Source organism: Carassius auratus, chromosome 6 (assembly GCF_003368295.1).
Source record: "Carassius auratus strain Wakin chromosome 6, ASM336829v1, whole genome shotgun sequence".
In the NCBI taxonomy this organism is placed as follows: domain Eukaryota; kingdom Metazoa; phylum Chordata; class Actinopteri; order Cypriniformes; family Cyprinidae; genus Carassius; species Carassius auratus.
In genome coordinates, this window is record NC_039248.1 from 26,071,395 (window position 1) to 26,097,940 (window position 26,546).

The following is a 26,546-nucleotide window of genomic DNA, read 5'->3' on the forward strand; positions in this document are numbered from 1 at the left end:
GAATCACAAAGGTACTGGGTTACTCCGCCGCGGTACCCCCGAAGCAATCTAAAATAGTCCGAATATAAACACTTATGCACCCTAGTGATTCAGTACAAGCTAAAAACACGGTTTGGAAAATGGATTCATGGTGTACTCACTTATTATATACATTTTGTAAATTTTGAACACATAAAAAAAGTTACGGACCGCAGCTCTGATTGGTTGTTTCTTACCGGGAGCGATGTATTCCTGCAAATGGCAATAGGACACTGGGAGGAGCCAGAGGAGCTTGATTTTTTAACAGATTATCTGTCTCATATTCTACTGTCAGGACATAATGACAGGTTTAACAAATATGTAAAAAATACATTTTTACAAAAGTCACCTACCGCAGCTTTAACTGAGTAACTGTGAGGTCTGGCTGAATGTGGATAATTAATAGTGCACATGTATCTGTAGTTTATTGCACAATAATATGTCTGTACAAAATTACACATATGAGCCTGCAATGTTGCATTTTTTTTTCAAATAATAATAATAATAAAAGCTTCATTATGAAGTACATATATGAGATGTTATTTGTGACTTTCATGATGTCTATCAAATGTTTATATTCCTCTTAGAATAAGTCACTGAACGAGCCACCTTTTATTTAAATGTAACATTTACATTTAAACATTTAGCAGTCGCTTTTAACCAAAGCGACTTAAAAAAAAGAGAACAAAAGAAGCAATTAGACAAACAAGGGTAGTAATAAGAGCTATGACAAGAAAATAATAGAATTAGAATAGAAAGTGGTAGTGTTAGAGGGTCAAAAAATAGATAAATAGATCAAAGACGATAATTGTATTGTTTCATTAGGATAACCAAAACTGCTTTGCTGATACAATAACATTGTGAAATGTAAAATAAAAATAAATCATATTAGCAAATAAAATAGCAGTATAAATAAACTAAGAATGATAACAACTGTAATATAACAACAGTATGAGACTTTACTAATATTTGTTTTTTTATTGACCAATTTTAACATTTACAAGTCTATCATTGTTTATAATGATGTGTTTTTACTCTCGTTCATTGTGTCTCTCAAGGAAGGCAATAGACTGTATAGTTATCACCTGAATAGGATGAGATCCTTCCCACAAACTATACAACCTACTACCTCAGCTTGAGACACACAGATCTGCAGGTTCACAGGAGGACAGCTTCAGAATAGAGAAGATATAGGCTGAGGTCAAAGTGTTTCCCACAGTTTCTTCAGTGGACCGCTGGTCAATCTGCCTCCATAAGAAAGACAGTAGATTGTATAGTTATCTCAAAGGGAGGTTTTATACTCCACAACTATTCAATCTACTACCTCAGATTTAGGGACAGAAACAAACACGGCGTGGATGTCGTTTCTTCTCTGAATCTGCACTGGGATAAAAAAAAAAAAAAAAAAAAAGATTTATTAGGAGTCATACACAATTACATTAAAAGGCTTTTTTATTTATTGATTTATTGAAAACTTACATTTATTGATCTTAAAATTATTATTTATTAAAAAAAATAATCAGTATGCCTAATACACATATTCATATATTAACAATAAATATACTATTTATATATTGTCTTCTTACTTGGCTAAAATCAATAAAAAAATATCCATAATCAGAGATTTAAATAAAAACGCTGGCTCTAATAAAACCTCCCATTTCTTGTCGTTCACAGTGACTTTCAGAAGTGCAGAAGGAAATTTGTAAGTCGTTGATTCTATTTCAGTATTTCCTTCGTTGTGTCTTCCTGATTTCCTTTTAAAAGATTAGTCAAATATTCATCAGTTAGCAGCGTGCTAACATGTTCGACCTGCAGGAGAGACCGTGTGGCATGAAGCAGAGGTGAGCCGCACGAGGAGGAAATAATGCCCGATTTCTCCTTGCGCTCTTCACAAGTCTGTGGTGTTGCATGCCGTTTAATTGCTCCATTTGAACGCAGCTTTCCCAGCTGTCTGCCTTTAAATAACTCTACATGTTGTCTGCTAGCAAAGCATGAAAGAGAGGGAAAAGAAAGAACCAAACAAAATGGCCACCTTCCGGCCATCTTAAACGAGTGTGCAGTTACAAGTCAAGAACGTGTGTGATGAAAGATGAAACTGGTTTGTAGACTACTTATTTCAAGAAAGGTGAATGATTGCTATATATTGCTAAAACTGAAACCTTTATAACCCTAACAAAATGACTGTGACAATACCATCTTTCAGTTTGATTTCTATATTCTGGTAAGTGGGGGACTTTTGAACATGTCCAATTTTTTTTTATTTTCTGCCGTTCAGAAGCAATAGAAGATACTTGCATGTTTCCCAGAACACAGATTACGTACAATTTACCTCGATCTTCAAATTCAAAAAGTTTTCAGCCCCCCCGGCTCTTAATGCTTCGTGTTTCCTTCTGGAGCATCAGTGAATGTTTGAACCTTTTTTAAGAGTTGTGTTTGAGTCCCTCAGTTGTTCTCAGTGTGAAAAGATGCATCTCAAAATCATAAAGTCACTGCTGGAAAGGGTTCAAAAATGCAAAAGAAAAAATCTGCAGGACAGGGAGGGTTTTTCTGGAGAACAGAGCTCAGTTTAACTGTTCAGAACAAACAAGGGACTCATGAACAACCATCACAAAAAAAAAAAAAAAAACAGTCGTGGAGGATATTTTAATCATTTCAGCTGTAAACATCTTTAATGTAAAATGTCTTACTGCGGAAAGTACTAAATATAAAATAACATGAATTTTATATGATTGCTCTTATTTTGTTAAAATGATCACTTCACAGATTCTGCATGGGGTTCCCAAACTTTCACATGCCTTTAAAACTTTATGTACGTATGAAATAGGAATGTTTGCATTGTTCTAATACACAGATGATGGCGTCCCAGCATGATGGAGCTGTGGTGGATGTCTGGCAGATGGGGGTCACCCAAGAATGGACTGCCATGGTAAAGGGGCGGGATGGCGGCACCGTGTCTTTGCATAAATTAGCATGTGAACCGAGGAACTGAAAGACACTGGGGCAGGACATTAACATTCTGGATTCCTCTTTGGCCTAATTAATGGCAGTGATTGAAATGTTTTGGCCTGGCAGTTGTCCGAGACAGCGGGGACCCGGCGGAGAGTCTCATAATTGAGATGTTGGATCAGTTAAAGGGCTGAGGAATCAAAAAGTGATGCATTTATGTTTAACCCTCTGGGCCTCTTCAGTCGGAACTTAGGGAACAAAAAAATCTTGAATTTTGTATAATTTTTTGCTTCAGTGGAATGGGGTGACATTTGGTGTGTTGAACATTAGCTATGTGAACACACCACACACACACACACACACACACACACACACACACACACACACACAAAACCTACATGATTTAAATGTAACAAAAAAAATATTGTAAAAAATAACAGTGGGGAAAAAATTATCCTAAAAAATGTATAAATATTGCATAGTATCATACAATCCCCTCAAAATTCTAAATAACATAAAAAAATATTTATGAACAAAATATTATACATTGATTTTCCTGGAAAAACTTTTGACTGCAAAGGTACCAAGTGTGACCCAAAAATGAAGAGGCCCAGAGGGTTAAAACAAGAAAAATATCTGGCAACGGGGTCAGAAAATATTCAAAGGTCAAACCAGGATTTTTTAGTCTTTTGACCTCATTAGCAGATTTTTCTGAGAAGGATATAAGTCCTACTAATATTATTTAATTTTGCATCTCATGTAAATATATCTTGATTTAAAAACGTTTAGATATTTGGACTGGAAAACAAAACACAATTGGTTTTTACGGTGTGCATTTAAAATGTTTTATAGGCCACAAATCTGTGTAAAAAGAGCACATGTGCCATATAAATAGTGCTAATAACTGGTGTTGTTTGCAATAGAGTCTGATGTAAGCATGTTGCTAAACTAACTTGCTATGCTAATACTAAATTTTTAGTCCAATTTTAGATTTTACTTTTCAGTATTTCATAAAATGTATATTTCTAATCATTATTTCTCTCTGTCTTCCAGCTCCTTGTAATGCATTCTGGGATCCAAGGACGTCGGCTTGGATTTTTTTTGGCGTTGGCTTATGGTGCATAAAATGTCGTCTAGTTCGGCAGCTCACTACATTTGCTGTGTTTATCTGGTGCTATGGCTTCGTCTGACATTTTTCTTGGCTCTCAAAAGGACTATTTGTTATTCCATCACAGTATATGGTCCACGTCTCACTGAAGTCCATGGATCATTACACAAAGTAATGGCTATGTCAACATGAGGCTAAATCTTCATGTCTTGTGAGAGATAATATATGCAAAGCTCTACATAAACAGTAAAAAGCATTTTAACTTGAACTCTCTCCTTCACCAGAGAGCCGTTTCACATTTGTATAACTCAAATCATATCTGCGATTCAAACAGCATTTGTTATAACATATTTGGCAGTGAGATACTTTTGATAAAATGGTGACAAACTAGAACAAGCTTGTCAGTGGAAGTGGTTAAGTTTCTCTAACCTCAATCTTGGGGTTAAACGCAAAGGTATTTTTTTTTATTTCACCTCTGCTGTCAACATTTCCTCATGTGTTGACATCTACTAAATGTATTTTATTTGAACTTTTATTTAGCTGTGGAATGCATATAAAACATTATTTTATTTTATTTAATTTTGATGAAAGATTATGAAGATATTTGATTTTTTTGGTTAATGTGCACTGATGCATCACAAACCATAAGACCAGGAATGTGTTTTTAGAAAGTAAATGGGGTCTAATTAGATTTCATTTTTAAACTTATGCAACCTAATATGCCCATTTAGCACCAAAAGGCTATTTTATCCAAAACTGTTGCCATTTTTATCTAGAAAAGCCATGATTACTGCAAGGGACATTTTCGGCATATTTGCATGTTAATTGACAGTAAATGTAATTAAATGCATTTGTGATCATTTAAGGCGAGATGACATTTCACTTGCCACATCTGTATTAGAAAAATTGTCCATTTATGCAATGTGTTTTAATCCACGGTGGTGCAAATCAGAGGCCTTTTTAACATGCTTATCATTTGTAGCACGACCCCTAACAATCTGCAGAACTTCAGCTCTTTGCCCTGGATGCAAAAATAGCAATTCTAAACAGGAAGTGCCTGTTGACCTTGTTTGCGTATGCATTCAGTATATGTTCAGTACTTATCAATGCGATAGCTGTATTGCAAACAGATGCAGCTTGCAACATTCGGCAGAGCGGTTGCAAAATTAGCGTTTGTTGAATTTAAAAATATATGATACAGGAAAATATTGTTTCACTATTATTTTGTATTTAATTCAATGTTTGAAATCGCTGAGTTCAGTGTTTCTACACCAATTTTTTTCAGTGTAGCTAAAACACAAAAACCTTTTTTTAATTTGTCATCGCATTTGTTGACACTTCTAAATGAGGCCTGTTCTATTAAAACGATGAAAATAACACTATAAATGTATGTAATTGCTGCACTGGAGTTGCACAAATAATTATTGCTTCCAAATAGGTTTCCTCGAACACTGCCTGCATGTTTTATTTGCTCATAAAAACAGATAGTCCCGCCCACAAACTCACGCCATTCGTCGAGAAGGTAAGGATTCTCAAGTAAACGTTTTAAGAGTTAATTTGCAAGGAAATCAACATCTCAATAACTTACTAAGAGTTGTCACATTGAACAAAGACTAGAATAAAGTATTTTAACATCGAAAATATAGCTTTGAAATAACATTTTTGCATGCAGCATGTTCAACTGAGAAGCCATGTGCTTTTTTTCAAAGCTCATAACTTGATCTGTTAACTCTTTCTTTTCGAAAGCTGTGAGATAAATGTGATCTGTACTGCTACAAAATGAGACCTCGAATCACTTTAGTGACAAATACCTGCTCTGGTGAGTGTCAGGCAGCCGTAATTACAGCTGGATGTCCAAGGGTTCAGCTGCTATCCACAAGGCTCTTTTTCTTCATAATGTGATGGTGTTTGTGGTTTTATTGCTTCAGAATTGCAGGTGATTACCAAAATATTTTCCCCCCGATAGTGGGTCTGTGACTTTGTTCCTGGTTACCACACGGACACAGACAGAGAGAGAGGGAGGGAGCACAAAAATAGCAGGAAGTAGAGAGGGCAGACCAGAAAAAAAATCATCAAGTAACGTGACAAGTTCATCTGAGGATAGTGAGGGAGGGGTGGAGGAAGTGTTTTCATTTTTTTCGTCTATCACTCCGCCCACCTCCTTACTGCTTTTTTTCTTACTCTCTTTGTACAGTGTTCAGGGCAGTTTTCGTTTACAATAGTTTCGACATCTCTAAAAGGATTACGATTGTTTGTAGGCTGTGTTAATGAACTAACCAAAAGTAGTTAGGCAAACAAAACGTGAAGGTGCTTTGGAATGGAAATGCAATGTTTAATCAAAATGGCATAAATAATCTCCAAATGTGTTTTTAGTTCAATCGATAGATGAAAGAAAGACATATCAAGTGTGTTTTAAAATTATTTGTATCACTATTATTATTTTACACCAGTTTGGTGTAAGTCTGAAAAAAGCAGAAAAAAAAAAAAAAAAAAAAAAAAAATATATATAATATAAATATATATATATATATATATATATATATATATATATATATATATATATATATATATATACACACACACACGTTTCTGAAAGATTTTGCTTAAACTCATTTATCTGATCCAAATTACAGTTCAATAACATATATAAAATCCATATATAAAATTCAGGAAGATTTATATATATAATTTAGGAGTCTCATTCTTCACCTTTTACAGTATGTTCTTCACTGTGGTCTCAGTCTTAGTCATTTCTAATGCTCGGTTCCTCCAAACATGTTAGACTTGAGGAAGAATAGATTTGTATGTGGTGTACCGCCTAACAGACAACCTAGAAGTAACAAATAACGGTCACAAATCTTTTTGCAATGCTTTTAGTGAGATTGTAGGTTTAATTTTCTTCTCCTGGCAGAGTTTGGCAGGTAAAGTGCTGCTCTTTGTTTTGAAGGCCTCAGACATGTAACTTAGCACAAAAGAGCGTATTTACCCTCTACTGTACTGTAAATAGCAAACCGCATGTTTGTATAGCCTCTGAAAACATTTTGAAAGCTATTATGCTACAGGTTGTATAAAAAGAAACAGTGGTCATGCACTATCGCAAGGCAGACAAAACCAAGCCAAATCACTCGCACCCATTAATTTAGCTTGAACACATTTGGAGTTTATCTAACAATATTTGTTTTTTATGAAAAAAAAATTTTAATGTCTCAACGGACAGAAATGAAGCGCGCTTTATCATGGCGGCGGCGGCGGCGGAGGCAGATAAACGACATGTGCTGGAGGAAGATGAGGATGAGGAGCAGCGAAAATCAGAGCAAAACTATGATACTGCAACACAAGAAAGTATAAAATGAAAACTAAGCTTTCGAATGAAAATCAAATGCTGGAAGTACCTGAGTGAGAGCTTTTCGTGGGACATCGCGGGAGACTCCGGATGGGGGTAAAAAGTACAACTGTACTATACGACGACTGAAAAAAAAAAACAGAAGGGAGGAAGAGAGAAAAGGAGAGACCGTTTCCACGTCGCTCGCAAGCCAACGGGAAAAGCAGAGAGAGAGGTGTGTGAGCAAACAGCCCTTCTCACACGAACCCCTGCCAGCACTGAGCAGATTCAGCTATGCCCTCCTATTCGCCTGCCCACTTCAGCCCCGCTGCCAAGAGAGAGAGGTCACAACAGTATGAAAAAGGAAAAGAAAACAAGGCGGCAACTCGTGCGACCACCTTGCGGCTCGCTCTTTGGCTTCATCTGTTGTTGTTGGGTTAGCAGCCAGTCCTCCATGTTTAATACCTCTATGGGTGTTGACACAAAATGCTAAACACCGTCACCTGGCTCAGGCCTGGAAGTGAGGCTTGGAACTTGGTCTGAAACCAAGCGAAATAAGCAAATCTCAACCTATCCCTCAGTAGCGTGGCGTCGCTTAAAGCTGCGATAGAAAATGTTGATATCAGGTACATGTACTTACTCAGAGTGCCAAATCACGATCTGACACACGTCCTGAAATAAAGAGTTAAGGCTCCCGAAAGAGTCTTTTGTCAGCGTTTGGCATCTATCCCAGGTGCAAGCCTTTCGATTCCTGTTTTACAGAAGTCATTCGCAGCATCTTTAGCTGTCCTCCTATTGCCTGCATGTTCCATGCAATAAACGTTGATGTTTATTCATAGGCATTCGTGCACATAAACTTTTGTTCATAGCTTTGCTATGTGCATGTTCAAATTGAATTAAAAGTCGGGATCCTGAAAGCAAATCCACGATTGTCAGCATTCCCAGGTGAAACCAATTCAAGCTCCTTTTTAAAAAACTTTGAGTCCTTTTCAAAGAGTTCTTGCTGTGCTGAAGCAGGAGGGCAGAGTGAGAAAGTTAAACCCGAGCCGCCAGGACAAAGAGCGCGAGACGGCGACTTGTCACAGGACTTGTGGTCAAAGTTTGTGCTAACACTGTACTATATCCTTCTCAGCTTTGAAGAAAGCAGGATGCAGCGAGATCTGTGCAATAATCCAGCGTCAACCTGCCAAAAAGTGTGCCGTCTCTTTCCCGACAGTGCAGATATTGTGACAGAAAGAGAGAGAAAGAGTTGTAATCGTCCTGTCTTTCTCTCCTTTCAGGCATTGTCATGGGCAGCACAGTGTGTGACGTCAGAGCCCCCCTTTCGTCCTTTTGTTATTTGTCCATTTAATTCTCAAAGTACTGTCCTCGTGTCGCATTTTATCTTTCTCTTGCTCTATAAACTCTCTGAAGGGGAAGAAAGTACCATTTCTTGATGCCCAACTTGGGGAGAGAGAGAGAGAGAGAGAGGGACACAGATATAAATAAAGCACAAGAGCGCAAGTGAATAAAGAAAGAGAAGCTGCCCTTACAAATCTCTCAGTCTGTCTTCCTGCCTTCTGACCGGAGCGCTTGTAAAACTTTCAGCTGTGGCGTCCAGGGCCAGCCTCCATTGGCACCGGTTCAAGAAAAGAGCCGACTGTGGTTAAAGCTCCCGCTGACTGTCTCGGAGGAAGACGAGCTCACAGAGAGAGAGAGAGAGAAAGGGGGTCGGGCTGGTACCCATGAGGAGGGTGTCGGTGCGGACAGTAGGTCAGGGTGGGGGGGGGGCAGAGGTGGCACATGTGCCAACGGCAAGCTGCTCTGGGAGTTCGGACAGGGAGCATGAACCAGAAAGAGGACACTCTACATCCCAAAGATCTTCATTACCGGTGATGCTCTGCACTCTTAAAAAATAAGGAGGGTTTCACAATGATGCCATAGAAGAACAATTCCTGGTTCCCCAAAGAACATGTTCGAAAAAAAAAAAATGTCTTAGTGTAAAGAATGTTTAAAAAAATTTTTTTGTGGAAAATTGCTTGGTTGTTAAAGGTTTGTCACTAAAGCAACTTTATTTTTAAGAGTGCAGGACACACTACTGTGCACCTTCTGCAAAGTGACATTGTAAATCTTCTTATATTTCATGTAAAAGCTCTTTATTCTATTATATAGTTCTTTTGGAAGGCACCTTTTTGAATGCATGTAATTATAACATTCAAATAAATTAGTATAAAGATCATTTTCAACTAGAACAGCAAAGTTTATCAAGAAACTTGTGACTAAGATTGCATGTTGGCTTGACAAAGACTTATATACACTATGTTCCTGGTTAGATTTTTGTAAGGTGTCTTTGATGAATAGAAAGTTTAAAAGAACAGCATTTATTTGAAATGATTAAATCCTTTGTAACATTATAAATATATTTATTTCCACTTTTAATGCTTCCTTGCTGAACAAAAGTAATACCTTAAAAAAAAATAAAACATTTCACCAACCCAAAACTTTTGAAAAGTAATACAGCAATATAGGTTTTCTGAGTTTCCATATTTCCAATCTGATGGCAGCATCCAGGTCATGTTCATCCAGGACTGCTTGCAACAACTGGACGTTGCCATTGAGCTAAATGGAAATGCTAACAAATCCTCCTCCTTCAGGCATATTAAAACTCCTTTGGTCAGGCTAAAAATTTTTTAAACTGTTCTTAAACTTTGTCTTAGTTGCATATTAAAAAGCAAGTGTTTTTTCTCAATGTGTTTTTTTATGGCTTTATTCCACCTTTAACAACTGAGTGCTACCTGTGACCTCATCTGACAGTGCTCTCTATAACAAACTGGCTCTGACAGACAGATAGTTTTGCCTTTTTTTGGGAGACCTCACCAAATGGCCCCAACTGCCTTAATGACACATAATGGCTGGAGCTGAAGGGCGGTGGCTGGGGAACATCCTAGGCACGTTACTCGAGCACTGGGGGGACGCTGCAGGGTCTAATAGTCTCTTCGGCGCCAGCAGCTGAAGGACGTGGCCTCTCCCACAGGAGCTATTACCCAGAGTCCCTCCACACTGATGTCATCCTGTGTAACGCAACGCTGAAGCTGCGGAGAGAACCGAAGTTCTGTTCACTTCTCCCATCAGTATGCAGTGACATTCATGTGAAATAAGGACTCAATGAAAGCCACTTAATTTTAACAATACCATCAGAGGTTTGTCACCTGCTCCGCATGTGTATACTTGGGCAGGCTTAGTGACTTTCAATGCAGTCCTTGCACATTTCTCATTTACACATTAAATTAACTGAGAAAAGCAAGGCATTTCAGCTGGGATTTCTGTGGTTACATTGTTTGCATAAGACCTATCCTGAAACAACAACATGCTGGAGCACACTTTTTTTTATATACATTTCATGCTTTCATTGTACACTTTTTGTCTGTGTAAAAGTCAGACTTTTTTGAAAATGTGGAAAAGGTTTTAAAAGAAGGGTTAAAATAAGGTTTATAGGACTTACTGATTTAAGACTTTTGGGTGGTTATCGGGGTTCACTAGGGATTTCTGGTTTGTTTTGGGGTTTGAGTGGTTGATATGGGGGGTGCTAGATGGATGCTAGGGGGATTTGCATTTGCTAGATTTTTGATGTGGTTTTCCAGGGATTTCTAGGTAGTTTCTAGGATGTGCTGTTTCTTGAGGGGGGTTAGGCCATTTAGTGACTTATATACGAGTAAAAGTACTTTTAAATCAATCCTAAATGTAACTGGAAGCCAGTGTAAGGACCTGAGGACTGGTGTGATATGCTCAGATTTTCTGGTTCTAGTCAGAATCCTGGCAGCAGCGTTCTGGATGAGCTGCAGCAGTCTAATGCTCTTTTTGGGAAGGCCGGTGAGGAGCCCATTACAATAGTCCACCCTGCTGGAGATAAAGAAAAGAACAAGTTTCTCCAAGTCTTGGCTGGAAACAAAACATCTAATTCTTGAAATGTTTTTTAAATGATAGTTTGCTGATTTAGGTGGGTGGTTGATAGGATTGTATGAGGTTTGCTAGATGATTGGTAGGTTGTTCTTGGGGTTGTTCAAGGCATTGCTCTGTGGTTGTTTTGGGGGTTGTTGGGTGGTTGATCAGATGTATTGGGGTTGCTAGATGGTTGCTTGGAGTTGCTAGGGTGTTCTATGCATTGCTCTGTGGTTGCTATAGTGGTTTATCAATTACTGGGAGATTGTGAAGTTGTTCTGGGGTTTATATGGTGTTTTGGGGTTGCTAGAATGTTCTAGGGGTTGCTGGGTTATAGGGTGTACTATGCATTGCTTGGTGGTTGGTATGATGTCCTATGTGTTTCTAGATGGTTGAAAGGGGTTGGTAGGTAGTTGCTAGGGTGTTCTAAGGGTTACTAAGATGTTGAGAGTTATGGGGCTATTACAAGGGTGTTCTAGGGGTGCTAGGTGGTTGCTAGTTAGTTTTGGGAGTTGCTAGTGTGTTTTGAGGGTTATTGAGTGGTTGTCAGGATGTTCTAGGGGTTGCTAGATTGTTTTGAGGGTTTCTGGGTAGTTACTAGGGTGTTCTGGGTTGCTAGGATGTTCTAGAGGTGTCTGTGTTGTTTTAGGGGTTGATAGGAATGATATGAGGGTTACTAAGTGAATGGTAGGATCACTGTCCATCAAGCAGGTAACGTTATTATTGCTAACAATAACCAGTGTTTAGAGAATAAAATAGCCTTGACAGCCTTGGAGTTCCACAACTATTGACTTTGTTCTCATTCACTCAGACTTGCGTGTGTGTGTGTGTGTGTGTGTGTGTAGGTGATTGCCAGGTTTTCACAACAAGACCTACCTTGTTGCTACTCAAAACTAGCCAAAAACTAGCATAATTGTGTTTCGAGGGGGGTTCCCCACTAAAAAAAATATATGTCACGTTCGGGGGCTAAAATACATGTTTTTCGGTGGGGTTCATTTGGTAAAAAAAGCCTGCATTATTCATCATCATAAGCATAAGCAATGGCACCTAAATGAGGTCTAATATCACTTTTACAATCTTGCATTACAGAATATTTTTCCAGTTTTTTTTTTTCGGTGCGATGTTCCCTAGGGCATTATCACATGATCTTTAAGAATTGTTCAGAGTAATCAGTCCCTGACCAAACCGCACAAGTTTGAGTTAACTGTTTATTGACCAGCTGGTGACAATTTGCCGTATTTATCACATTGCACAACGGGGACCGAGCAAAAGTGTAGACAAAGGTTGCAGGATGAAACATGTTGAAAGATCAGACACTAACAAGAATGCAGCGTGTCAAAAGCTGATTATTTTCTGTATACATGAAAATGGTAAGGATAAGTTTTTTATGTAATGTAACTATTGTTATTAAATTAGACTTTTTATGCTATCAGCTTCATTATTTTATTTCTGATCTGTTCTTTAAGAAACATCATGTCAAGTATTATTGTTTTCTATGGCATTATTGTAATTTTGCTCACATTTTCAGAAAACTCTGCAACACCTGAAAAAAATCTGATCCCAGATCAGCACTATGATGTGGTTTTAGTTTATGGACTTTGGTGGGGCACAGCAGACAATTGGGGGCGTCTATGGTGAAGTGGCATGCTTTAGTCGCTTTAGATACAAGTATCTGCAAAGTGCATATTTATGGTTAAGGATCTGAATGAAATCCCTAACTCTGAGCACCTTATTAACCGCATAGCAACACACTGGAGTGCCTTAGCAATTGACTTGCAACACCCTGGCAACCACCTAGCACATCCTAGTAACTAAAAAAAGCAAAACACTTAACACCAATTAACAAACTGCATAGCAAGTTGCAAAAAATGCCGTAATTGCAACTATAAGTAACTTTGCCCTGACAAAGGAACAAATGTTCAGAACACCCTAGGAACTACATAGCAACACACTAGAATGCATACTGCATATCAATACCCTGGTAACCACTCAGAACATCTGACTTGAAAAAAAAAGAAATAAAATTCAATGAGAAAATTCAATGTAGCTCCACAGCAGCCCATTTTAAAAATCCCTGAACACCCCAACCAGTGCAGAGCAACATGCTAAAAAACAATTAGAAGTTGCATATAAACACCCAGGCAACCACCCAAAGTATCCTAGTTATTAATAGTAACATGTTTAAAAACACTCATAGCAACACCCTGGCAACCAAATATAACATCCCATCCTAGTACCTGCAATGTAACATGCTAAAAACCGCTCTGACCTTAGCAGCTGCATAGCAATGCCTTGGCAAACACCCAGTTCATCATAGTTACTGTAGAGCGACATACTTTAAAACACTTTAACCTTAGAAGCTGCATAGCACGGTTACTGATAACATGTTAAAAAAACACTAAATCCATAGAAGTAGGATAGCAACACCCTGGCAACCACCCAGAATACTTGATTCACTGCATGGAAGAGCGATACAGGATTCGTACAGGCAAGCACCACTGTAGTTTAAACTGGAGTTTCCTTCCTGTACTGTTATCCAGCCTTCTGGCAGAGGCCGTTGCATCATGGGAAAACTCATTCGGTGAAAGGAGGTCAGCAGGACATTTTCAGACTGTATTTTCCTCTGTGTGCTCATCTGCTGCTGGATCCAGCATTTGTTTTACAGTTATGCAGTATCCTGTTGCCTTTGTTTAGTTTGAGTCTCTCTCTCTCTCTCTCTCTCTCTCTCTCACACACACACACACACACACACGTGTGTGTCCCTCATGAGCGTGTGCACTTCTCTGACCCACATCTCCATGGGTTGTCCTCATTGTTTGTGATTGTGAATGTGAATAATAAAGCCGCTGGAGTGAGGTCACGTCCTTAAGTAGCTCTTCTTCTGCTGCTTCTGCATTATTTCAAAAATCTGTTTCAATGTAGTAAAGATCGTAGGCTATATAGTTTAAGTAAACACATTTATATTATAAGCTATCAATTATTGTTTATTATTTGTATGTAAATATGAACCAAATGAAAATGTTTTTATTTTTATTTTTAAACTGATAGGTTTAAGAGGAGCATTTCAGTAGTTCGGTTTTAGTTCTAAACTGGTGATCTGGAGAATACTGCAGAGTTGCATCATAAACTGCACTGTCTCTTTAAGATCTTGAGCTCCACCTCTGAACCTCCATGATCTGTGAACGGGAGGATGGCGGAAACAGCGGATGAAGCACTGCAGCACAATCAGCTTCATTTCACCATAAAACATGATCTTGAGCCAGTGTCCACATTTAATTTTATTGTATTTAACTATATCGCCATCTAGCGTCAGGGCAAGAAATATTTACTTAAAAATACTAAAATAATTAGTACCGCGGAGACATTGTTATAGTTTTATTAAAAGTTTTAAATTATTATTATTTTTATTTTAAGTTTAATTTTTTATAATTTTGTAGTGTATTTTGCCTTTTTTATATTTATATAATTTCTCATTTTTTTTCTATTTCAGTTTTATTATTTTTAGAACATTAAATGAAAGTGTTAAACATTAAACAAACATTTTAATAAAAAAATATTTAAAGTAAAATTTATGTTTTTAATGGCTTTACTTATAATGTCTATAATGAACCTGATACATATTTGATGATACATGCATGTGTGTGTGTGTGTGTCACCAATTTTATACAGTAATTAATTAAGAATAAGATAAGAATATTCATGTAAATAAATATTATAAAATATTATTTATTAAGACAGAGAGTATTTATTGTACATGGAAAGAGAATGTTTTTCCATGTCGAATAGATGTCCATAGATGTGAATTAAAAGTTAACATAAAAAAATACAAAAATAAATAATAATAATAATAAAAATAATAAAAAAATATATACATCACCTATTGGGTGTAAATCCTGACATTAATTCCAGGCATGCATTTTCTACATTATATTGTTAAACTTGTCAATGAAATCATGCACCACCTTTACTTGCCTGTAGGGGGTGCAATATGACCATTCTAACCATAGACAGTAAAAGAAAGATTCTAACTGATGCATACAGTGCCATAAGAAATAATAATAATAATTATTATTATTCTTTATGATTAGAATTTTAATAAAGTCTTAAAATATTGAGTTTAACAGTGTTTAAATATAAGATGAACTTCTAGTTATGAATGTATCTGACATTCACAAATGTATTCACACTATTCCAGCGTTTGTCAGAGGTTAATCAGTCAGTGGCCTTCATGAGCTGCTTTTGCATGGGCCAAGTAGAGCTAAACCAATAAGAGGAGAAAGCTCTACCGTTCAGTCCATCGATAAGCTCTTCATCCTGCAGTCGGTTCCAGACGCTTGTACACCTCGTGACCTACAGATACTGTCTGGCCTGAAGCTGTCAAAGTGTCTCATCTTTGACCACCTGCAGTTTTCTTCACAAAAAGCAAAAAATCTGGTAAACAAATCTTTATGTTCAGCTAGACCAAAGTCAAATGTTTGTTAGATATGTCAGCAGGGTGTGTGTCAAAAAAACACATTTAGCAATGACAGATTCAACTAAACTGAAAGCTGGGACCCATCAAGGCAGCAGCAGTGAGTTATAAATTCAGCAGTGATATGGATCAGGTATCATTGTTAAGAAATCCCAGTATTTACATTAATTAACGTGTTCCTTATGCATGATGTTCAGGAGCAGTGCTCATCTGCAGGACAAGCAGCAGCTGATAATTGAATAAAGTAAAAAATACAAATTAACGAATAAACAGTTAAATAAAATTATAATAAAAAAGCTAACAAATAATAAACAAGAGTAAATAAATAGAATTAAAATAAATAAATACATACATGATTAAATTGGATAAAAATAAATAAAAATAAACAAATAAAATTAAATAAATGAATACAAATAAATGAATAAATAAATACAATAAATGAATAAACGTAAATGTAATCCAATAATAAATAAAAAAAATGATTAAACAAGCAAAAATAAATGAAAAACCAACAATGAAATAAAATCAACAATATATAAATATAATAAGTAATATATAAATAATGAATAAACATAAATACAATTATGTTTCTCCGGACAGACAGAATCACAGAATATATCCAAAATCATATCTATTCAAATTATGATTACGTTTTTCAAGTGATTTCAATCAAAAAAGTGGTTTCAATCAGAATTTTTTAGTGATTTCAATCAGAAAAGCTTCTCATCATCATTTAATATAATTACCTGATCTAATATTTTCCCAAATAATGGGTCAAAATGTCATTGGGTCATAATTTTGACAGCAATTATTTGATTCATTAGATTCGAGTGACACAATTTTTTTTTTTTTTTTTTTAGCATGCAATATCAGTGGGTCCTTCCTAAAACATGTTGGACCTCAACAAGAAGTAAATAAATAAGGCATCTTCAAGCATCTAAATGAGAAAGATGTTTCTTCTAACTGTTAATTCAACTTAAGGAGTTTATGTGGATCTGCTTCCATGTCCACTATAGGCAAAATGTGATTAAAAAGCTGAAAATGTCATTTCCTTCATTCCTCATATATAAAGTTTAGTCTAAAATCTATAATTTGACATCCATTTGTCAGTTACCCATCTTGTCATATTATTTCTTCTTCAGGCCGTGGTGTGAATGACAGATGGACAGAGGGAAAATCCTCTTAGCAACTTTCTGCTGATGGAGCTTCAGTGAGTAAAGCTCCACACTTTCTCATTACTAGCTTAGCATCACCGCAGGCCTCGCTTGCTTTTGTTCAACTTCACTGGGTACAGTCTGAAGATAAAGGACATGTCTGCCGAAAAGGTGAGCTTGTTTTAATTGATTGATTGCATAAAGCATGTTGTGGCTATTATAGTTATTATTATCCTCTGAATAGCTGTTGATCTAAATGTTGATTCACTGGAGGACAATCAGAGATCGAATCACTAATATTCATCTTCGGTTTTAAACTAGATCTGTCATCAGAATGGATTTAAAGGCAAGGAATGTATCGATAATTAAAAAAACATACCGAGTAGTGAGTTATAGTGAGGTCACTCCTAGTTTTACAGGAAGGTTCAGTGATATATATAATTGCAAAGCTTGTTACAGACACGTGCAAATGACTGAATCAAACCCTTCCAGCCATGCATTTCAATATTAGTTTATCACCTTGTTCTGTTGCTTGCTTGTGATGAGAAATGCTAAATGGCTGTAAAATATTTAGCTTTTTTTATATTTGCATAAACTAAAATAACTAGTAGGGCTGTTAGCATTACAAGTGGGAAATATTAGGCATTGCAGATTTATATCACATTTATGTGCTAAGTCCTAATAATCAAGAAAATGTTTTATAATGATGTGTTTAGCTCAAGGGTTCAGAGCTTGACAGATCCTTTTGAAGTATAAATGTAAATACGTCTCATTCAGTTTTACTTAAACTATTAAAGATGACCTACAAACACAATGTGAGTTCATTTAGACAGCACAAATACTTAAATGTTTAACCTTATTTAAGATCAAACTTATTTCAAACTTATTTTGCTACTGTATATTTTTTGTTGTTAACTGAATGGATACATGGTTGAATTAAGGGTTTCCTCTGCACCTCATGACAGGGATTGACTAAGGTGACGGTATTAATAGTCTTATTCTGGCTGCGTCTTAAGTGAATCAAACACACTTACACACTCGTACACACACATTTTCAGACTCACAGACAGTACTAGGTGTCTCCTGTTTCAGACCATATATATATATATATATATATATATATATGAGGGTGAAAAGATTTCGGTTTAACTTATTAACACATATCTATGAAATACAGAAGAATACCAGATAAATGTGAGGGTTTTGCATCGCTGACCCTTGCAGCTTAATCACGCACAAACAGGATGTGTTGTATAATGGGGTTATGCATCAGATCACTGCTGTTATATCAATGGATCTAAAGATGATGCAATCTTATGCTTCAAAAAGATATCATTGTGTATGAAGAAGGTGCAAACAAGGCCAGATTAGACTTTGCCGAAAAGCATCTATAAAAGCCAGACCACTTCTGGAAAAGCATTCTTTTTGGACGGATGAAATTAAGATCAAGCTGTACCAGAATGACGAGAAGAAAAAAAATGCTTGGAGAAGGCTTGGAACAACTCGTGATCCAAGGCACACAACATCATCTGTGAAACATGATGGAGCAGTGTGATGCATGAGCGCGCATGGCTTCCAGTGACGCTGGGTTTCTGGTGTTTAGTGATGATGTGACAGAGGTCAGAAGCAGCTGGAAGAATTCTGCCCAGATTTAACCAAATGAAGCAAAGCTGATTGGGCAGCGCTTCATAGTAGAAATGGACAGTGACCCAAAGCACACACCAAAAGCATCACAGAAGTTTCTGAAGATAAAAAAAATTGAATATTCTGCAATGGCAAAATCAATCTCCTGATCTCTACCCGATTGAGCATGCATTTCCCTCACAGAAGACAAAACTAAAGGCAGGAAGACCCACAAACAAACAACACCTGAAGTCAGCTGCAGTAAAGGCCTGGCAAAGCTTCACAAAGGAGTAAACTCAGTCTCTTCTGATGTCAATCAGTTCCAGAAGTAAGGCAGTCATAGCCTGCAAAGGATTCTCAACAAAACATTCAAATTAAACATTTGTTTTCATATTATATTTATTTGGCCAATTACATTTGAGCCCCAGAAAATGGGGGGACAGTGTATAAAAATGTTCGTAAATCCTTACATTTATGTTATATTTTTGTTAAACCACTTGAATTAAAGCTTTAGGTCTGCACTTCAATTTCATATTGTTTCATTTTATTTCCATTCTGGTGGCATACCAAATTTTCTCCGTGTCCAAATATATACTTACCTGTATATAAATGTGTGTTTGTGTGTGTGTGTGTGTTTGTATGCAGTTTCTTTTTTTTATATATATCTGGTTAACAAATCATAACTATATATAAAATATATATATATATATATATATATATATATATAGATATTTAATATATCTATTCACATGTGCAGTCAGTAGTCAGCAGTGGATCAAAAAATTGAATCAAAGACTGAATTTTGATTTTAGGTTTAAGGACAACATTAAAGAAAAATGTATATATAAATAGGTGAGTTTGTTTAAAACAAAAAATGACAAAAATGCCTATTTATTGACCAAGAGTTATATTCAAATATATTGTTCTTTTTTTATTCGTTGCTTTCACTTGCATGCTTACTGGTGAGTAATCTAACTTTCTAGCTTTGATTACTTTTAATAATAGCTAATTGTCTGATATGTTTATTACAATAATGTCATTTTTAAATGCAGAATATTACAGAAGCCCAAAAAGAAGAAGCCCGAGTCGACTCCAGCAGAGACCAACGGCACCGAAGCCAAACCCAAAAAGACCAAGAGCAAGAAGAGCTTGGATCTGCCGGCCGAGAGCAGCCCGGTCACTCAGAGTACGGCAGAGAGCTCATGTCCTGATGTTACATCACTGCGCTTCTGTCAGTCTGTTTACACAACTCTCACCAACCTCCCTCACAGATGGAGAGAAGGTGAAGAAGAAGAAACTGGAGAAGGACAAAGAATCAACAGAGAAGGAGAAGGAAAGCAAAAAGAAAGCAAAAAGTGCCCCGAAGAAGAAGAAGAGTAAGTGTCCTAGTGTTGTTTTAGTGTCATTTATATACTATTAGTGTTGTCTTAATGTTATTTATATGAAATTAATGTGATCTTTTTGTATTATGTACATATTCTATTTTAAATGTTTCAAGTTTTAGTTATTTGTTTAGTTTTTTTTTTATATGATTATCATTTTATTTATATGTTATTTAGCTTGCTTTAGCTGTAGTTATTTATTCCAACTTCATCTTATTTCATTGCATTTAGTTGCAAAGGCAACATTTCTTCAAATGTCAAAGTTTTAGATTGTCATGTAATATTTATTTTTTATTTTATTTTATTACAGCTTTTTCAGTTATCACAAATGAGCCTTAGTTAACAATAGGAACACTGAAATTACCTTAATAATACTTTAATATATTTATTTACTTGATATATGATATGAAATGTTTGAGCTCATATTGAAATCTCTACATTTGGATTGCAAGTTTTAATATTTTGAGTTTTTAAAAAGTCCTTTTTTAATTAGAAATAGCAATTTGCTCTTACTTTGTATTTTTGAAAAGCAAACTCTACAAGATTTTGTTTATAATATCTGAGCACTTATCTGTTTATTACAAAACAGGTTCTACAGAAGATGATGATGAGGAGGAGGATGATGAAGAGACCACTCCTCAGAAGAAGACAAAGAAAAAGACTTCAAAAGAAAGTTCTGATGGAAAGGAAAAAGAGAAAGAAAAAGACAAGAAGTCCAAATCAAAAGGTGTCCTCTGTTCACATCGTCTTTAAACTACTTTAAGCATCTATTAAGGGATTCGTTTAGTTCAATTCAATAACTTGTTTTATTTCTGTTTGCTTCATGAAGATGTCAAAGAGGATGTAGATAGTAAAGGAAAATCTAAAGCCAAGAAAAAGGAACCAGCCTCCATGTTTCAGATCAATGGAGACAAGCCTGAAACCAAGAGTAAAAAGAAAGGTAATGTTTTGAGAGCTCTTCTACATGCATGTCTATTTGCTGATTCAGAATAATGTTTGCAAATGTGGCGTAAAGCAGCTGCCAAATCTGAGAGTGAAGATGAGAGCCAACCAGAAACCAAAACCAGCAAGACGAAGAAGAAGAGCAGCTCAACCCCAGCGTCCATGTTTCAGACAGGAGGGGACAAAGACAAGGACAAAAAGACAAAAAAGACCAAAAGTAAGTTCTGGTCCTTTCTTAAAGCCATTAGGGGACACATTGTTTTACTTGCTGACATAAACCAATATAAAAGCTTTAATAATAAAGAAAATTCCATGTTGTTTTTTATGTGTACCCTGCTGTATTATGTTTTGTTTTTGTGCACATGTATTCTTCACTGAATAAAAGGGATACCCAAAAATGAAAATTCTGTCATCATTTATTCACCCTCATGTCGTTCCAAACCTGTATGAGTTGTTTTCTTATGTTGAACATAAAATAAGATATTTTGAAGATTGCTGGTAATCAAACAGTTTGTGGCTGCCATTGACTTTCATAGTATTTTTTTTTTTTCAACTATGGAAGTCAATGACAGCCAGAGTTTTCATTTTTGGGTGAACTATCCCTTTAAAGGGCCAAATGGAGGGTTAAATGCCATAGTGTGAGGAGATTGGATATTAATTGTTGTCTAAAGTATGTCCCAACTGATTTGTTTCCATAAAATGACATCACATGGCTGTTTCCATGTCTAATTTGATTGTTTCTCCTCCTCAGGTCCTGCTAAAGCAGAAGAGACTGAAGACTCTGATTCAGAAGTGACACAGAAAAAGAAAAAGGGCAAAGGGAAAAAAGGCAAAAAGGTGAATTCATTATATTTCACATTATTCTCATTCCGGTATTCATTTATCACCATTTCTCTCAATTAATGATTTTTGGGTGGGAACTATGATTACCATGGTGGAAGTTTCTAAGATGACCTCTGTCATTCCTGTGAAGGAGGAGCGAGCACCTTCTCCTCCCATCGAGTTTGACAATCTGGAGGAGTTCGTTCTTCAGCCTGCACAACAGGGCGTCACGGTAAGGTGCAAAGTGACCCGTGACAAAAGAGGGATGGACCGAGGCCTTTACCCAACATACTACCTGCACCTGGACGACGAGAAGAAAGTACGACATCTACATTTATCTGTATAGGCTTTCATGGTGTGGATTTTTTTTAAAGAAGTTTTAAATGTGGACCAAGACTGCATTTATTTGACATTAACATTAAACAGTAACAGTAATTTTCTCTGTGATTATATGTTATAATGTAATTTATTCTTGGGATATAAAGTTGTATTTTCAGCATCATTCCTCCAGTCTTCAGTGTCACATGATCTTCAGAAATCAGAATAATATACTGATTCGCTGCTTAAGAAACATTTCTGATTATCAATGTTGTGTTGCGTCATATTTTTGTGGAGACAGTGATAACATTTTTCAGTAACCACATTTATTTAAAGAGAAATCTTTTGTAACATTATACAAGCCTCTACTCTCACTTCTGATAAATTTAATGCATCCTTGGTGAATAAAAGACATTTATCTTATCAATCTAGAATCGTTTGAATTCACATGTTGTTACATATTCTGTTGTCAATCTTACATCCAGGTGTTTTTGTTAGCGGGAAGAAAGAGGAAAAAAAGCACAACCTCAAACTACTTGATCTCCATTGACCCGACCGACCTCTCCAGAGGAGGGGAAAACTTCATTGGGAAGCTGAGGTTAGTGGGTTTGCTAACCACAGTTATTGTAGCTGCTCCTCACAGACTCTTTTACAGGTCTGTAACACACTCTCTTTGATTTAAAGGATATTTGCATGTATATTTCAGGTCAAATCTGATGGGTACTAAGTTCACGGTGTTTGATAATGCACTGCATCCGGACAGAGCTCTGCCGGACATGTCTAACGCACGGCAGGAATTAGCAGCCATTATCTATGTAAGGCAACATTTACTGTAACCACTGTCAATTTGGTTGAATCACTAATCAGTTACTTAATGCATGCTATATTTTACTAACAATAATTTGCATCGTGACTTTAGGAAACAAATGTTTTGGGTATGAAAGGACCAAGGCGAATGATTGTAATTATTCCTGGCATGAGCAAAGACGGAGAACGAGTCCCATTACGACCACGTAGTGTAAGTTAAAAACAAATATTTATCTATTTGATTTATATATATATATATATATATATATATATATATATATATATATATATATATATATATATATATATAATTATTTTATTTATTCAACTATAAATATTTGTATTTATTCATTTAAAAAAAAAAAAAAAAAGAAAAGTATATATTTGTTAAAATGACATCTGAATATACTGCTTCCCAACAGGAAAATGATGGCCTCCTCATTAGACATCAGAACAGAAATATGGAAAACTTGATAGAGCTGCGCAATAAGACGCCAGTGTGGAATGAAGAAACGGCGTCACACGTGTTAAACTTCAGCGGCAGGGTCACACAGGCCTCCATCAAAAACTTCCAGATTGTGCATAACAAAGACCGTAAGTAACTCAACCATATCTCTGTAGAGCTGTTGATATTGCTCTAAAACAAAAGCTAAGGTATGTTTGAAAAAGCACACTTGAGTGCTACTTATTTAGCAGTTTTTAAATATTTCTATTTAACTTTTATTACTTCACTACAACGTTTTAGTTGTAGTCATTTTAGTATTGCAATTTTATTCCTGTCAGTTGCATAGGTTTATTAAATCTAATATTTATTAGACTATTTGAAAACAACTATTTAAAATGTAACAGTTTTATTTAACAATAACAGTAGTACTGTGTTAGAGCATAGTTCTAAAATCAACATGATCACTGGGCATATACTGATAACTTATACACTTTAAACGCTCTTGAATTTGTGTTCAAATAAAGTCTGCCAAATTTGTTAATGCATCCCACAATGCACTGCACTTAACTTCATTATCAATTTCCAGTTTAACAAAAGTACCAGAAATAATATTAGCTGTTATTTTAATCTCTCTATTGATGAATAACTGTCAAAAGTGAAGACATTTGTACACAAAAATGAAATGCCAAATAATCATATTTGAAGATATTTCATAGTGATGATACTTTGCATACTGTTTCACTAATTGTAAACGTAAAACTAAAAGTATATGCTGTGCAATATGCAGTGCCTATCAGCACTGGACAGTTTGATGTTGAAAAGTACATTAAAAATGGTATGTTTGCTAAGCAAATAAAGCATTGCATGGCCCTTTTTTGTGCTACATTTCAGAGGACTATATTGTGATGCAGTTTGGGAGAGTCGCAGACGATGCCTTCACTCTGGACTACAGGTATCCTCTGTGTGCCGTGCAAGCCTTTGCCATCGCCCTCTCCAGCTTTGATGGCAAAATCGCCTGCGAGTAAAAGCGTAAACACGTCCTGTTGGTGTCTTTCTGTTATTTCATCACACGTTCTCAATCAGCATCGGCTCAATTCACAACAAGACTGAAATCCATGAATCTGTAAAATATAGCCACCATTGCATGTGAGTTTGCATGATTTTACATGCCATAGAGAGATCTGCTGGTAATATCCGCTTGGGCTAAAATCAAGTAATGGTTGTAGACAGAGTGGGTGAACTGAGAAAGCATTGAGATGTTTGATTTGAGAGTTTGAAAAATGCTAATTACCCCGGTGGTGAGGAGGTCACATTAGACGTGATGTGTGTTTGAAAAGGGAAAGTTTTAGGTTATGCATACAATGCAATTAGCAAAAATGTGTTTTAACATTGTCTGTTCAACATTTTAGTAAATTGGCTTAAAAACTGTTATCTTATACTAATAACATGAATAGAAAATGCACTTTGTTCATAGGAATAGTTCACCCTTCACCCAAAGTTGATCATTTGCTGAAAATGCTCAGCCTCAGGCCATCCAAGATGTAGATGAGTTTCTTCATTGGAGAAATGTACTGTAGTAATACATCACTAGCTCAGCAATGGATCCTCTGCAGTGAATGGGTGCCGTCAGAGTGAGAGACCAAACAACTGATAATAGCATTACAATAATCCACAAGTAATCCACACCACTCCAGCCCAGCAATTAATAACACCAGTGAAAAAAGTCCGCCTCCTGTTGTCCTCTCACATCAAAATCCATCAGCAAATTTGTTTAGAGCTGTTTTGGCTTGTAAACAGGGCTTGATCTCTGCATATTTCTCTTCTGATTCAAACAAGATTACATTTTCACTAGAGAAAGCAACATTGTGGATAAATGACTCATATTTTAGCTGGAAGCAATGGTTTGATATGAATTGATGGATTGGATTACTTGTGGATTATTGTGATGTTTTCATCAGCTGTTTGGACTCTCATTCTGACGGCACCCATTTACTGCAGAGCATCCATTTCTGAGCAAGTGATGAAATATTGCATTTCTCAAAATGTTTTCCCATGAAGAAACAAAATAATTTAAGCTGGCCTGAGGGTGAGTACATGTATTTTTTAAATGTAAAATTTTTGGGTGAACTATTCCTTCAAAAAAAAATAAAAAAATAAAAAATATATATTTCTATGTATTTTTGCCGTTTGTGCTGTGTTTTGTGTGTGTAACCGTTAAGAATGCTTATCTTAGAGCAAGCAAGAAAGTGGTTGTCTGTGCAAGTGTGCCGAAAGCCTAAGATTAAAGCAAGGTCCAGATTTATCAAAGCTGATAGTAAATTTCTGATTGCACATGCAATATCATTGAATGATGTTTGGAGTATGTCAAACATCTCAGCCACTCATGCAGTTTCTTGCTTACTCAAGCAAAGCTGATCTGGAATAATAAGTGTCATTACAGGAATAACGTGAACTATCACCTGATGCAGATATGATGCACCTGATGTTTGGTGTTTAATTGTTTTGTTTTGCCTTGTATGTGTCATTGTAGTTTATGATTATTTGTGTAACATGGAATGTATTTGATAAAAACCCATAACTGTCTTAATCTGTGCAGACAAAAGTAAGTAGTCATGTTCTTCCATTTCTTATTAAATGTTAATGTTAATGTAGGAAGGTAAATGCAATACTTTGAAATGAAATAAGTGTTTGTAAAAATGTGCTTTATTTAAGAGTTTCATTTCTGGGTGTTTGATGGATGTGTGCAAACCTTTGCCTTTGGCAGTTCAGGTTGCTACAGTAAAAAAAAAAAAAAAAAAATGTCAACATGGAATAAAAACATACTTCTTGTACGTTCCTTGTATTTTTCTCCATGTATAATCTTTACATTTTTTTAAATGCTTGTCAGTGACTCTGAAATAACTTTCTGTTTCACTTGATGCCACCAAAGCAGCTTTAACATTGATGTCAACTAATAGACAGATAGCTATTTAGACAATGTTTTAGGCTTTAATGCTAAATTTTCATTTCATAAATCCCACAGCAGAAATGGCAAATTACAATTGATTTGGAAAATCATGTAAGTACAATGCGTTGTGAATGCTGATTTGAATGACTAAATCTGGTAAGGTAAAAAAAAATACAGATCTTGAAGATAAAATCATTGCATGAGGCTTAATGGATGAAATGTATAACAGAAAGTCTCTGTGGCACTCATATCACTTTAGCTTTAGTTGTGATATTACACTGGGGATCTCTCTTTAAACTTTCAGCCTCAGGTCAGACGAT

General features: G+C 36.0%; 1 protein-coding gene across 1 annotated transcript; it reads left to right on the forward strand.

Moving 5' to 3' along the window:
- The first annotated feature begins 16,962 nt into the window (after window positions 1-16,962).
- LOC113088873 (tubby-related protein 1) lies at window positions 16,963-24,754 on the forward strand. The gene is made up of 13 exons (XM_026255854.1): window positions 16,963-17,111; window positions 19,626-19,749; window positions 19,835-19,939; window positions 20,535-20,672; window positions 20,775-20,885; window positions 20,961-21,104; window positions 21,639-21,724; window positions 21,861-22,028; window positions 22,513-22,625; window positions 22,734-22,842; window positions 22,947-23,045; window positions 23,257-23,428; window positions 24,171-24,754. The coding sequence occupies exons 1-13, from the start codon at window positions 17,097-17,099 to the stop codon at window positions 24,302-24,304; spliced, it is 1,518 nt and encodes a 505-aa protein (XP_026111639.1). The 5' UTR covers window positions 16,963-17,096; the 3' UTR covers window positions 24,305-24,754.
- The last annotated feature ends 1,792 nt before the right edge of the window (window positions 24,755-26,546 follow it).

Excerpts from the sequence above, each read along its gene's own strand:
- LOC113088873 (XM_026255854.1), top strand. Across the intron at positions 19,940-20,534 it reads TGCCCCGAAGAAGAAGAAGA|GTTCTACAGAAGATGATGAT; the intron begins GTAAGTGTCCTA and ends ATTACAAAACAG. Across the intron at positions 20,886-20,960 it reads AACCAAGAGTAAAAAGAAAG|CAGCTGCCAAATCTGAGAGT; the intron begins GTAATGTTTTGA and ends TGTGGCGTAAAG.